The following is a 14373-nucleotide window of genomic DNA, read 5'->3' on the forward strand; positions in this document are numbered from 1 at the left end:
TAAAATTACAACATTCCAGGAAAAAGCAATGAAGAGAGTGAAGGCTCCCAAAACTGTTTAATGAAATAGCCTTGAATATTCAAAACCATCTAAATATACTTGCCATTATTCAGAATATTATGATGGTGGGGGGAAAACCTAACTTTATAGATAAGTGACCATGTTTTCTAACCAAAAAAACCCAAGATTTATGGTTTGACAAGAGGTTTTTTTGGTCTGGCTGTGAGTGTATCAGGTAATCTAAGAGAGATAATTTGGATGCCAAAATATTAGAATTCTTGGAATACTTCCTTGGACAAAGGGGATAATATAATATTTTTAAGTAGATCTGTCCTGGAAAATCAAAGATGTACACTAATACATTCTTTATATTAAATTGCCACATAGTCTTGGTGACAGTATAATATGGCACCTCTCTGATAGAACACAGTATAGCAACGGGTGCTCAGCCATTCACTCACCAATTACTTACTGAGTTGCATACTGTGTGCTGGACCCTGATCTAAGATCTAGATATACAACAGTAAACAGATAAAATACTCTGACCTCACAGAGCTTAGTAATGGAGCTAATTATAACTATTTACTCAGTACTCCCACTTCTAGAAATTATTCCTAAATAAATAATCAAGAATGTACAAAATGATTTCATTATAAGGATGTTTATCATTTTGAATTTTTAGGTAAGAAACTTAAAGAAGCCTAAATGTCCAATAAATGATGATACAACTACATAAACAATATCAGAATAACTAAAATGATGTTGTAAAAGAATATTTAAAACAAAAGAATGATATTCATGAGCTATTAAGTTTAAAAGCAGGCTGCAACTGCTAAGAGGCATGAGAGCTTTATGAGTTATTCTAAAAATTATGATGGTGGTTGCACCAATACAGATTTTTACAAAAACTCATCGAACCATACGCTTAAAATGGATAAATTTAATTGTATGTAAATTATACCTCTATGAAGCAGTAAAAACAAACAAACGGGGGCACAAAGCAGTTTGTTCTGAAAATAACTTAAAAGTTATTTCTATAAATAAGTTAGAAAAAAAACCAGGAAGGACATAAACCAAAATGTTTAATGGGTTAAATTAAGGATGGGATGGGATATTTCCTTTTTCTCTTTTGCCTTGCCTATATTTTCTAAATGTTCAAACACATTCTTATTTTGCAATAAGAAAAATAAAACAAAAAAATCTGTTTTAAAATTAAAGTTTTGAAATGAGCTTATTCAAGGATCTAGGGCTCCTACAAATGCTGCCCAGGTCTGTGAAGCCTTAAGGAGAGCAAATTAGGACATGAGGGTGCCTTCCCTGGCCCTTCAGTTCCAGAGCTCATACTTACACCAACCAGAATTCCCACTGATTGAAACTGAAAGAAAAGCATGAAACAACCAACTACCCTTGTCCCAGGTTGACACCCAAGGCAATAATCCAAGCTGGAGTTCTTAACCTTTACACCTTTGGAACCCATGCCACCCACTGAGCTAGAAGAGTTCTCACTGCTCATCAGCAGAGGGACCCTTAGCGCCTCTGAAACGTAATGTGATATGAAGTCTGATAACCACAGAGGACTCAGCCATGTCTTCCAAATTTCTTCGGAAAAAAATATTTTAGGTGCTTCGGAAGATGAAGAAAAACAAGTTGTGCAGGTCAAAGATAATTGGATAAAAGTTAAGTTTTAGGATACTTTAACATTTAATTTGGGGGTGGGGGGGAAGGGTAAGGGGGGGATAAAATGGTGATGGGGGAAAAATAAAAATTTAAAAAACACATTTCATCAATAGGGCCCACGTTGTTTGACATTTTAAATGACTCTAATTCTTGGAATTAGTAAGTAACTTCAAGAGTGAGCTCTCTGCAAGAAATTATGAAGTGGGACTGTTGGTGAGGAGCCCTAATAGCTTTTGGTGTGGACAGAAAAAAAACCTGTAGGAGACAGAGCAAGATGCCAAGGGTAACTATAAACCAGCCATCACATCTGCAAGCAGCTATCCTTGAGAGAAGATAGAAATCCTTGTATTTTTTTGGACAGGAGGTTTTGTTCAAAATGTTTCAGAAGGCCATGGCAATGGCAAGAGTATTTTGTCTTCAAATAAAGTACAGGTTCTTTACTATCTTATCTTTTTTATTCACTCCTGTATTTTTCTTTGTGATTAGAGAGGGTTTGGGACTTGTTCCCATTTCTCTGGTGGGAGAGGTATAGAGGAATCTCTCATGGCTCCCCTTAGTTTTGACTATGGAAAGAATCTGCAATGGAGTGAATGATCACTGGCTGTCAGTGTGCTAAGCCTAGTACTGCACTACTCAGATAACTAACTAACCCTTTTCTTCTCTTCTTCCAAATGGCAGTCACCACTGTTCTGGAAGTCTTCCCAACTAACCTCATCTTGTATTGACAGCCTACTTTCTTCTAGGCTCTTGTGAGAATCAGTTTGCAGTAATTATCGAAACAGAAATGTAAGGCTGCAATGTATTAATATAACAAAACTACATCTGTGTATGAATTACAATCTTGATTGTGCAAATAAGCTTGGGTATGATCATTCAAACAGGTTAAAATTTTTTTTTTAAGTTCTCCTTGGTTATTTCATATCCTTCCCTGAGAAAAATAGTGTGGAGATATTTCATAGCTTTTCACACAATGAAAAGCTGATTCTAGAGGCTAGAAAATTGCCCTGTTTCCTCACCCTGCGAGCTACCATCCTCAATTCTTTTGGACATCAGCCCTACGGTGGACTTAGGTGCCCTTAATTCTTAAAGTGATTGAGAATTTTTGCTAACAACTTGAGTGAAAGGGGGAATCTGCATTAGAGGGTCCCAGCATTGGAAGAAGGCTCGGGTGGAACGGTTCCCACTTTCTTGCCACCCTGCCCGGCCACCGGGGAGCCCTTCCACAACGGGGGCCAGCCCCTCCCGACGGAGCCGCAGCGCCTTCCGCTCCCGGGCCCGGGGGCCGCTCCGCCCCGCCTCCGGCCCTTCCCGCGCAGACCCCGCGCCCTCCGGAAGGGGGCGTGGCCCCGCCGGAAGTTCTCGCGTTGCGGAGACAGGTATTTCCGGCTCCGGTGTCATGGCGGGCTCCTGCCCGGGAGGCGCGCCGGCCGAGGCCGGCGGGAAGAGGCAGCAGTTCGGGAGCCGGCTGCTGAGTGATCCGGCGCGTGTTTTCCACCACAATGCCTGGTAACCGCCCTTCCCTTGTCGGGCCTGCGACCCGCCCTCTGTCCCTCCGCCCTGGAGCGCTCCGAGAAGCCCCTGACCGCCGCTACGAGTTCCATGCCTTATTCCAGGCGCTGTGCTCCCACAAGCCAGCTACTCACCCTGCCCGCAGCTGGAACGCGAGGCCCCTAAGCAGCCTGTTTGATTTTCCCAGGGACAATGTGGAGTGGTCGGAAGAGCAGGCCGCGGCGGCGGAGAGGAAAGTCCAGGAGAACAGTACCCAGCGGGTTTGCCAGGAGAAGCAAGGTGCGCCCAAGGGGTCCTCAGTGGTCTCCACAGCCAGTGTACTGCTCACGTGCTCCCGGGGAGGCCAGAGAACCGAGGCTGCCAAGGGCCTTTGTTACTGGACTCGGGGCGGTAGAACGGGAGAGGGAGGGGATGTGCAGGGATGGAAAAGGGTTACACCGGTAAAGTCTTCTTAGGGCATAGAGGATGTTTTATTTGGGGTTGATATTATTTTGTATTGTTTAAGTTTTTAGTTATGTTTACTAGACCCATATTAATATGGCTAGCCTGTGGCAACTGCCACACGATTGTCTTAGAGGGTGTATTTTCCACATGATTGCACTTTGAGGAAATGTTACCATTGAAGCTAGAACCAAGTTGTTGGATTCTAAATGTTGTTGAAGGAGGGAACTAATGACTGGTGAGTTATGTGTCTTTTCCTTGTGTACTGGCTGTGAGGATTTAGGGCTTCTGCCAAGGAAAGATGGATGAAATAGAGTGGAGATAAGTCTCACCAAAGAAAAAGAGACAGCTTCTGGAGAGTTGGATGATTTCACTGCAAAATATCCCTAGATACTAAAACTAGGACTGGTTGGACCTGTGTCCGAAGAGAAGATTGAAGGTAGGACTAGAAATTGGAGAGTAGTACCCACTGAGAGTTCTGTACAACAATTAGAAGATTCCAGTTGCAAAATATTTACCCTACATAGTTTGACAGAGTCTAGATCAAAGCAAGTTAAAGTTGAAAGGGATTTTTAAAGTCATGTGGTCCAATATCCTCTTTTACAGTTAAAGAAACTTGGACCACAGGACATTAAGTGCCTTGCCCAGAGGTAAGCAGTTAGTAGAAGCAGTGGTGGAACTAAAATACAATTTCTTTGATTTTCATTCTACTACAGTAGTCATGGTCCTGTATTGGCAAAGAGCAGAAAACTGAAATCTAGGGCAACCTTGATCACCTTCAACAACAGCTTTCTTTTTAAACAGTCCACACTTCTTTAGTATATCCTGTCCTCCATCATCAAAACTGTTCTCATTGGAAGACATTTTTTCCTTGTCAGCATTCTCTATTTCCCTTTTAGCCTTCTTTCCATTTTTAGTATCTATTAGTAGTGAAATTCATTTCTGGGCTCCATGCTCTAAAGAACCACAGACAAAGGGACATAGTTAAAGAAGAGCTGCCTGTATCAGAACCATTAAGTTCACATGGGGAACAACTGAAGAACCTGGGATATTTAGCTTGTAAAAGGAGATCTAGATGGGAAAATAACTGCCCTCAAACACAAAAGAGTTGTTCTGTATGGCCCTGAGAAATGATAGGACCTTTTGACCAGAAGTGATTAGACAGGTTTTTTTGTTTAACATTAGAATTTTCTAATAGTTAAGAGCCACCAAAAGATGTGGGAGAATTGATAGGTAGTAAGTGCCTTGGCAGAAGTTGAACTCCATGGAAGGACACATATGGAGTGAATTCATGTATGATAGGTCGTAAGACTAAAAGATCTCCATCTCTGAGGCTATGGCTCTAATTGAGGATACTTTTCGTATAAAATGACATTTGATGAAGCAAGGTGATAATTGACATAAGATACAAATAAAATACTGAGAAATGGTCCTTAAAATTTTTTCTTAAAACATTTACAGTTGATTATGAGATCAATGCCCACAAATATTGGAATGATTTCTACAAAATCCATGAAAATGGGTTTTTCAAGGACAGGCATTGGCTTTTCACTGAATTCCCAGAGCTGGCACCTACTCAAAACCAAAATCACTTGACGGATTTGCTCTCAGAGAATAAGAGGAGTGAAGTGCCTGAATGTAGGAGCAGTGACGATGGACCTGATTTAATAACAGAAGAACAGCACAAGTGTCCTTCAGACAGCCTAGGGCATAAAACACGGACTCTTCCTGAGGAAGAGACTGTAACTCAGAAACTCAGTCACTTGGAAATCTGTGCTGATGAGTTTCCTGGATCCTCAGCCACCTACCGAATACTCGAGGTAACCTTTTTTATTGTTCTGGTAGTGGGGTTATAAAGTTGTAATGTTGTGCACATGGTCAGCATAGAGAGGCTGACCACAAAGTCATATTAGACTGATGAAGCCTTGACCCTTATGTTGGCCAGGAATTGCCTCCATTTTATCTGGTGGTTGTGGCAAACAAAGATAGATCACCTGAGGTGCTACCTGGGAACATGATATTGCATCTGAAAGTTGTAGGTTGTGTTGCACCTGCCATCTGGAAAAGAGTCCCAGGTCCCAAGACAACTTTTGTTACTTCTCTTATGATACGATTATAAAATGGAGAGGTTAGTTGAGTTGGCACCTGCTTCTCAGGTGTGGGAGAATTCTTGTCTTCTGAGTTTGCATGGTGTTGCAGAAGCAACGGTAGACCTGGAAAAGTGTCTAGGTGGGTACTGTAATGTAAACTCACAAGTGGTGACTACATACTTCACTTGTAACCTCTTACCCTCCCCAAGCAGAATGGGACTTCTGGCTCTCTTAGCTTTCTCTCTGCCTCATAGTTTTATGAAGATTAATTGAAATCATGTATGTAAAATAGCTAAGAATAGTGCCTGGCACATAGTAAATGATTACTGTTTTATTGTTACCACACCCAGCACTGTATTGAGGACAGTGTAATCATGGTTCTCTTTTCATGAATTTTTCAGCCCAGTCTATTAGAAACGTTTTTCTGTGTTATAGTGGAGCTCACTAAGAAAATAATTCATCTACAGGACCATTCACTAGAATTCAGAAAGTAAAAGCAACCCATGCCCTTTTTTCTAGACCAGCTCCCATCTGCTAATGAAAGCCCATGCTACCTCTTTAAGGGTTCCTGAGGTCAAGGTCAGGGAATGTCATGGGTACTGTTATCTCTGGTCACTACATTATCCCTAATATAATTGGGCAAGATTATCTGTTGTTGATTATTTATCTAGCTTTGGGCAATTAATTTGGAAAGTTCTGTGATTAACAGTTCATTTCTGTCTGCAGGTTGGTTGTGGTGTGGGAAACACAGTCTTTCCAATTTTACAAACCAACAAGTAAGTGTATTATAAAGTTTAACTGTATGTCAGCAAAGAAGAGGAGAGTGGAGGGGGTATCAAAAGTCTTACTGCATTAAATGGAACAGTAGTTATTGGAAACCGTGGGTTATAGGAGATTTGGATTTCTACATCATCCACTTATGGGTTGATTTGATTTAATCTGATTTATAAGTTGCCTTTGTCATCAGGGAAATTAGTGAGATTTAAACCTGTTGCACTGTTAATATTTGGTTATTTTGTACCTGAACCCTGTTACTCAGGAAAGAGAATAGACATAATCCAGTTTGTAATGTAATTGTTCTGCTGTTTTTTCTGCCCATTTCAGTGACCCAAGACTCTTTGTTTACTGTTGTGATTTTTCTTCCACAGCTATACAACTGGTCCAGGTAAGTGTAGTGGCTCCTATCAGTAATTTTCACTGATTAAAGGGAAAGGATCTGCTAAAAATCATGATTTCTAGCTGTTTTCTTATTGTAGTGTGGTCTGAAATTCAAAGATTTACTGAAACAGCCTGGAGTAGAGGAAAGGGTTGAACATAAATACAGAATCTGCCACTTGCCAGCTCTGGAACTTTGGGGAGGTCTTGACCTTTCCAAACTTTTTTTTTTTCTTTTAATTTAATTTTTAGCATATGTTTTTGTTACTTCAGAGAGAGGAAGGGAGAGAGAGATAGAAACATTGTTCCACTGCCTCCTGCATGCCCCCTACTGGGGATCGAGCCTGCAGCCAGGGCATGTGCCCTGACTGGGAATTGAACTGATGACCTCCTGGTTCATGGGTCAACATTCAACCAACAGCCACACTGGCTTATTTTTTAAGAACTGAAATGAAGCGATTATTCAGTCAAGGTTTTTTGAGTTACAAGTCACAGAAACATGTAGACAAACTCAACCAATAAAGGGAATGTCATAGAACCTAAGAGCATCAGGTGTAGCCAGGATTGAAACTCAGCCCTGAAAAGGTGTCAGATACCAAAGCAAGTTGGCTGGCCAGTGAGATGTTGCCACCCTTCCTTCTGTCACCTCCCTCAAGTTCATAGTGTCTTATCTCACTGCCCAGTGCTCACTTGCCTTTTTAAATTTGTTTTCTCTTTGCAGACTAGCTTTCTGTAGTATGTTTTCTCTGGTTTTGAGCATGGCCCCAACATGCTTGCCCCTCCCAGTCCATTACAAGCCCACCTGCTCAGGTGTTCTCAGAGCCTCACCAGAATGACTGTGTCCTTACTCCAAAGTCTCCAGAGTTTGCTTGACCCAGCCCAGCTGATAATCTGCTTCCTCCTTTTTAATTAGCTGTGACCAATGAGGAATAAAGTCACATTTTTGGAGATAAGAGATGTGAAAGAAAGTTACCCTGAAATGTGTTTGTTATAATAAGTTAAATTTTCCACATTTAGAGAAATAGATTTTCCTGGGACTTCTATAATTTATGCTATGGTTGGATTGGGAGTTATTTTAAAATCATGCTTTTTCAATATGTTTTGTCTCTCTCCTTATGAGTTTTCTTTTCCCTCTTGGTCACTTACCTTTTTGATCATTTTCCAATCCTCACTTCTAAGTCTCATCAGAATAAAGGAGAAGAATTGGGAACATTCCATTTTAAAATCACCGCTTAGAACCCACTGGCTCTTCACTAGAGTTTTTCTTGGCTCTTAGCCTTTGAGTTCAGAACGTGTGCCTTAATGATCAGAGCTCCAGCCCTCAGAGGGAAGTAACTACAATTACACTTAAAGAAGATTAGCATGCCTTGAGGCTCTGAACATTTTCTAACCCATGTATTGTCTCTTTTCCAACTGTCTGCAGACAAATTCAGCATATGATTCTTCTCGGTGTTTTGCCTTTGTTCACGATTTGTGTGATGAAGATCAGAGTTACCCAGTTCCCAGGGATAGTCTTGATATCATCATCCTCATATTTGTTCTTTCATCAGTTGTTCCAGACAAGTAAGTTGTAGGTTCCGTAACCACAGTAGCGTAGTGTAACAAAAACAAAGCTTTAGTCAGGGGCCTTGCTGTCAGAGTTGGGCCCTAAATAAGATTGTGCTGATAGAAAGAAGCCACTCCATCTAAACTGATAGAAGCATCTCAGTCATTTTCCTAAGTTTGTCTTGAAGTCCAGCTTCTGTTTCAGCCTCTAAACCTCTGCTTATTGACCTCAGTGGTTGATTCTTCTTTCAATTTTTATGGAGTAATATCCCCCAAAGAATGGGGAGCCATCTTTAGTGGATGTGTGGAGAAATTTCCTATTGACCATCTCATAACGTTGTTTTAGAACTGTGAATGCCACCACTGGTAGATAACATCTCATTATTGGACTTTTCCCCCCCCATCAATAAGAAATTTACTTGTTTTTAAAAAATCCAAATGCTGGCATTGTCCAGAAAAATTTAACAGGTTTATTTATATTGTTATAAAGTTGAACTGCTGAAACTTGTTCACCGAAACATTTTTACTTGCATTAAAGCTTTATGTCCCTGCATTTATATTTTAAAAAATTCATACACAAATGAAAATGGAAAAACTGCCAATACGTGATTTCTGTACTCTATTTTCAACTTGCAACTGTATACTTAGGTACCTTTTGACCCCATGGAAAAAATATCTAACATTCAGAACTACCATTGACAGGAAGAAGAGAACTTTTTTTAAAAGAATGAAATGTTTCCCATCATAGTGGATTGCACGTTTTCCATGTATGCAGCGTGCTAGCTGGATGTCTTGGGCATAATTGTTACACATTTGGCGTGGATAGCGCACAGGTTGGTGTCTTCAAAAAGGCCAACCAGATAGGCCTCACTTGCCTCCCGCAAAGCACCAATAGCTGCACTCTGGAAGCGCAGATCTGTTTTGAAGTCCTGAGTGATTTCTTGCACTATACACTGGGAGGAGAGTTTGTGAATCAGAAATTCAGTGGACTTCTAATATCTAATTTCACGAAGTGCCGTGGTTCCAGGCCTGTAATGATGAGGTTTCTTTACCCCTCCAGTAGAGGGCGCACTCTTGTGAGCAGCTTTGGTAGCCAGTTGCTTCCTCGGTGCTTTACCACCAGTCCATTTCCGGGCAGGCTGCTTTGTAGGAGCCATGGTATGGAGACCTCTTTACTTATCCCCCTTCTCCTCCGGCTGGAGCTTGGCAAGCTGGAGGCAGCTCAGGCGTTAGTGATGGCCGCTGCAAACACCTCATTATTGGACTTTTGAAATGTTTTAAATAAACCAAGCTTCTTTTTCTAAAAATTTTTTTTTATTGATTTGAGAGAGAGAGAAACATAAATTTGTTGTTCCACTTATTTATGTGTTCATTGGTTGCTTCTTGTATGTGACATGACCGGGGATGGAACCTGCAACCTTGGCATATCAGTGATGCTCTAACCAGCTGAGCTACCCAGCCAGGGCATAAACCAACCTTATTAACAGCATAGAATTTATAGTGAAGCTTAACTCAGCTGTTCACTGATGCTTAAGTTCTGTGGAAAACTGAAGTACAGTAGAATTTCATAAAATTGATTTAGATAAAAGACAATTGCTATAGCTTAAAAGATACTGCTAAAGCCTCATAGACATAGGCAACTTGTCTTCCTAGTAAAAATACTGTCTCAAGAAAGCAGGGTAGGTTGGACACTCAGGGGAGCGATTGATTTTCTCCAGCCCATGTTTCCTCTAGAATAGCATTGAGTCATTTACCCTGACAAGAATATTGTGAGTATGCAGCAAAGGCAGATGGAGGACAGCCCAAAGTGCCTAGCATGGCTCAAACCATTAGTAACTGCAGAAGTTGAAATGCTACAAACTTTTAAAAACTGATGTGGACTTAAAGGAAGCATTAAAGTTAAAAATAAGTTATTCAGTAGTTAAGTAAACTTTCAAATGTTTTTGTGTAAGTTTGTAGCGTTTATACTTCTGCAGTTAGAAAAGCAGAAACTTGCACCAAGACTTGATATGGAAAATGTGGTAGGAAATGTGAAGCACTGCCCATAGTTACTCATTTGCATACTGACTGTCACTGTGTAAATGGTAAGTTCTTGAGGTTCAGTGTTTATTTAACAAATAGAAAGATCCGGTCTCTGCATTCAAAGAGCTTGGACCTAGTGGGTCAGGCAGATGAGTCCACCGGGTGGTCAGGATTTCATGAGAGGTTAGCCTCAGTTGTGAGAAGGCCCCAGAAAGCACATCAGAAGTTTGGCTGTGTTCTCCCATTCTAACTAAAGCAGGGGCAGAGGATCTAAGATTTCAGAGTTAGGAAGTCCACTGGTTTTTCAGGATATTCAACAAGGAAAAGAAACCCTGTCCTTAAATAGACCTGATCTTCAGTCCCTGTTACCCCACAGGATGCAGAAGGCCATCAACAGGCTGAGCAGGCTTCTCAAGCCCGGAGGAATGATGCTTCTGCGAGATTATGGCCGCCACGACATGGCTCAGCTTCGGTTTAAAAAAGGTATTTTGCTCCTATATCAAAACAATGGTTTTCCATCAGAATAGATACACAAATCAGTGGAACAGAATAGAGACTCTAGAATTCTAGCTCCATATTTAAAGCCACTTAATACATGACAAGGGTGGTCTGTTTTTGAAGACTTGTATAATCTAGTTATGAGGGAGGACTTTTTAACTAAGACAGCTACTTTTAAAAGCTATTTTTAGAAAAAGACATTTGATCACATAAATAATTTTCAATGTGGTATGGCAAACAATGCCATTAAAAAGTGAAAACAAATATTTCCGGTGCATAAAACAGTTAAAGACTTAATATCTGTGCTCTTCAAGGGACTCTTGGCAAGTTGATAAGGAAAAGATCAGTGACCCACCCCAAAAATGAAAGGAATATTTTTGAGTTGATACGTTTCTCCATTACTGGTGAAACATGAATTGTTATCGCCTTTTTAAATGCACCCTGTATAATCTATTCAATCCAACAATTCTTTTGGGAATTTTTCAAGAACCAACCCATAATATATACATAAGCAAAATCTTGGAAACAAAGTGAATGCCTCTGTATAGGGGAATGTAGTGCTTGTCACTTGAAGTAGACCCCATACCTCTGGTCTTGGGTGTGGCAGGGGGTTCCATTGTATTACCAAGTGAGAAAAGCAGTGCGCAGATGAGCATTTCAGACTTGATTCCACATGTAACAGTAGCTGGGGAGAAATATGTAAGTAAGTAAAGCAAGTAAGATTATGTTGACTTTCAGAAGGTGAAGGATTACACACCAGGGTGTTAAGTTGGCATAAAGTCAGGGGGTTTGGCAGCAGAAGGGAGAGCATATCCAAGATAAACAACAGTATATGCGTTATCATTTTTATGAATGTGTGTGTAGATACATGAAGAGATGTGAAATGACAGTCACCAAAATGGGATTGGTGGCTGTTTTAAGTTTCCTTTTCTTAAACTTAGTTTTATTTATTTTATTTTTATTTATTTATTTTTTTACAAAGAGGAAATGGTATTTATTTAGTCAGGGAAAGGAAGAAAACAGTCTGTTTCAGCAGGAAACAGAACTCTAGAGGGGGTGGGGTTGAGAATCACAAGTGTAAATTACTTAGCCTATAGTTTGAATATTCCCCTCGGGCTGCTCTTCTCCAAAGCACCTTCCTTTGTGGGAGAGAAATTGGAGTCCTGCAAAGTAGCAAGTATAAGCAAGAAAGAATTCTGTTCTCTGCCCAGGAAGGTGGTCTGTGATGTACATTTGATTGACAGTGAAATTCAAGGAAGTGCTTTAAATTGGAAGTTTCTCTAATTTTTGCCACATTGCTCTGCAGGTCAGTGTCTGTCTGAAAATTTCTACGTGAGAGGTGATGGCACCAGAGTTTACTTCTTCACACAAGGTATGAAAACAACACTCATTTTAATGCTAACAATCCCAAAGTACCATATTTACAGCCTTTTCCTGCCCTTCCCCATCCCTCGCAGCCAACCTGAACTGCTCATGCTTCTCCAGAGAGGCTCAGGTTGTCCAACGTCAGTCCTCCACCTTGTTCTGCTGTCTGCCCCTCCTCTCTGTCATTTTGTTCAAAATGGGAAACCAGCTGTTCCTCCGAGGTCTAAGCCAGGTTGTGCCTTAGGTGTACCTGAGTTAGGGTGAACTTACCATTCACTGGGTTTATCACCCTGAGCTGCTCTCCTCTGCCACTTGCCCAGCTGCAGGTTTCCTCCACCACCAGTGCCTTAAGAACTCTCCATCGCTGGGCCCTTGGTCAGGGCACATACTTTTCTGAGCCTTCGGTTAAAGTAATGGAACCTCTCCCCTATAAAAAACCAAAAAACAGCTTTCACATACACATGTGTAGGTTTTTTCATATAATATTAAGGTGTTCATAGAGCCCTTTGTTAAAATGCCTCCCCATTAGCTGACTCTTAGAGAAGCTCTCCCATGGGTTCCAGGCTGCCCTTCCCAGATGGTTTGGCTTCCCCAACCTCAACATGAACTTGCTATTTCTAAACCACTACTACATTTATAACTAAAGAGCCCCACCGAAGCCACTTAAAATATATAAATAATGACAGCAATCTCAAGGAGCTCCATTTAACATAGAAAGTAGGGGACACTGTGCTTTTTCTTCTGGGGAAAATATATAAACATCTCTTTTCCAAACTAGATGAACTGCACACACTTTTCACGACTGCCGGACTGGAAAAGGTTCAGAACCTGGTGGATCGCCGATTACAAGTGAACCGAGGGAAACAGCTGACAATGTACCGAGTTTGGATTCAGTGCAAATATCGCAAGCCGCTTCTGGCCAACACTGGCTCCTGACAGGATGGGAGCTCCTTGACTTTTTTAAAAGAATATCCACAAACGGTGTCTTGATGTTGGACCATTCAAGGAATCAAACAAACTTGAACTCTGAACCTAGGAAAAGTTACTTTTTATCAAGATTCTAACAATTGCCCAGCCAGCGTGGCTCAGTGGTTAAGCATCAACCTATGACCCAGGAGATCAAAGTTTGATTCCCAGTCAGGGCACAGGCCCGGGTTGCTGGCTCGATCCCCAGGAGGGGGCATGCAGGAGGCAGCCTACCAATGACTCTCATCATTGATGTTTCTCTCTCTCCCTCTCCCTTCCTCTCTCTCAAATCAATGACATATTTAAAAAAAAAGATTCTAACAATCATGCTTTATATTTGTGAAGCCCTTTAATTTCTCCAGCTTTTTCTATGAGTTCTCAAGAATCTTTTTTGCCATTTTATACTATCTTAATAACTGAAGTATTCATGGAAATTCAGAATTTTAAAGGCATCAAGAATTTATTTCCATGTGAAAGTATCATGTATGATAAAGTGTTATTTTACTGTAAGTTTCATTAAATTATTTGGGAATTCAAATACCTGGTTCCAAAATAGTTTAAGTACTTTTCCCCTTCTAAGTAACCTGTAAAATTAAAAATGTCACTTTTAGCAAAATTACCTTATTTGTGTGTGCGTGCCCTTAAATGCTTGACACAAAAGGAATTGAGAGGACTTTCTTTTAGTCACATCACTTCACTTCTGAATGTGATCATCATCAGTTACTTTTTTATGACCTACATTTTTTTCAGTTATTTTGCATGTTTCTCTCTGTGGTCATAAGTTATATGATCTTAATTTTACCAAATAAGAAATTTCAATTCTTCATTCCTACATTTTGGAGTTGCAACTTAAACTTAGATATTCTCATAATTGTTTTATTATTTTAGTTACATATGTGAAAAGACAAGCAATTTTTTAAAAATAACTCCAAACTTACAGAAAAGTATAGTACCAGGAATATTACAAGAATAGTCAGTTTTTTTCTGAATTATTTTAAAGAGTAAGTTGGAAGGTGATGTGCCAACACTACTGTGTATTTTAATATGTAATTCCTGTTACGAGACATTCTCCTATGTCACCAAATAAGTCCATGAGAAATAGAAA

The 14373-nt window shown here is 40.4% G+C and overlaps 1 protein-coding gene and 1 pseudogene across 2 annotated transcripts; one reads left to right on the forward strand and one right to left on the reverse strand.

The window, feature by feature from the left end:
* The first annotated feature begins 3073 nt into the window (after nt 1–3073).
* On the forward strand, nt 3074–13887 carry METTL2A (methyltransferase 2A, tRNA N3-cytidine). Of its 2 annotated transcripts, XM_016204819.2 has the most exons (9): nt 3074–3183; nt 3374–3465; nt 5089–5447; nt 6444–6493; nt 6822–6882; nt 8296–8435; nt 10816–10922; nt 12244–12309; nt 13081–13887. In XM_016204819.2, exons 1-9 carry the CDS (start codon nt 3074–3076, stop codon nt 13236–13238), a joined length of 1143 nt encoding a protein of 380 aa, XP_016060305.2. In that variant the 3' UTR covers nt 13239–13887. The 2 variants fall into 2 exon arrangements, with proteins under 2 accessions (XP_016060305.2, XP_087682404.1); XM_087826278.1 differs by having other exon boundaries at nt 3154–3465.
* On the reverse strand, nt 8950–9574 carry LOC107530342 (histone H3.3A-like; annotated as a pseudogene).
* Nucleotides 13888–14373: the final 486 nt, after the last annotated feature.

This window comes from Miniopterus natalensis, chromosome 17 (assembly GCF_054644295.1).
Source record: "Miniopterus natalensis isolate mMinNat1 chromosome 17, mMinNat1.hap1, whole genome shotgun sequence".
NCBI lineage: Eukaryota > Metazoa > Chordata > Mammalia > Chiroptera > Miniopteridae > Miniopterus > Miniopterus natalensis.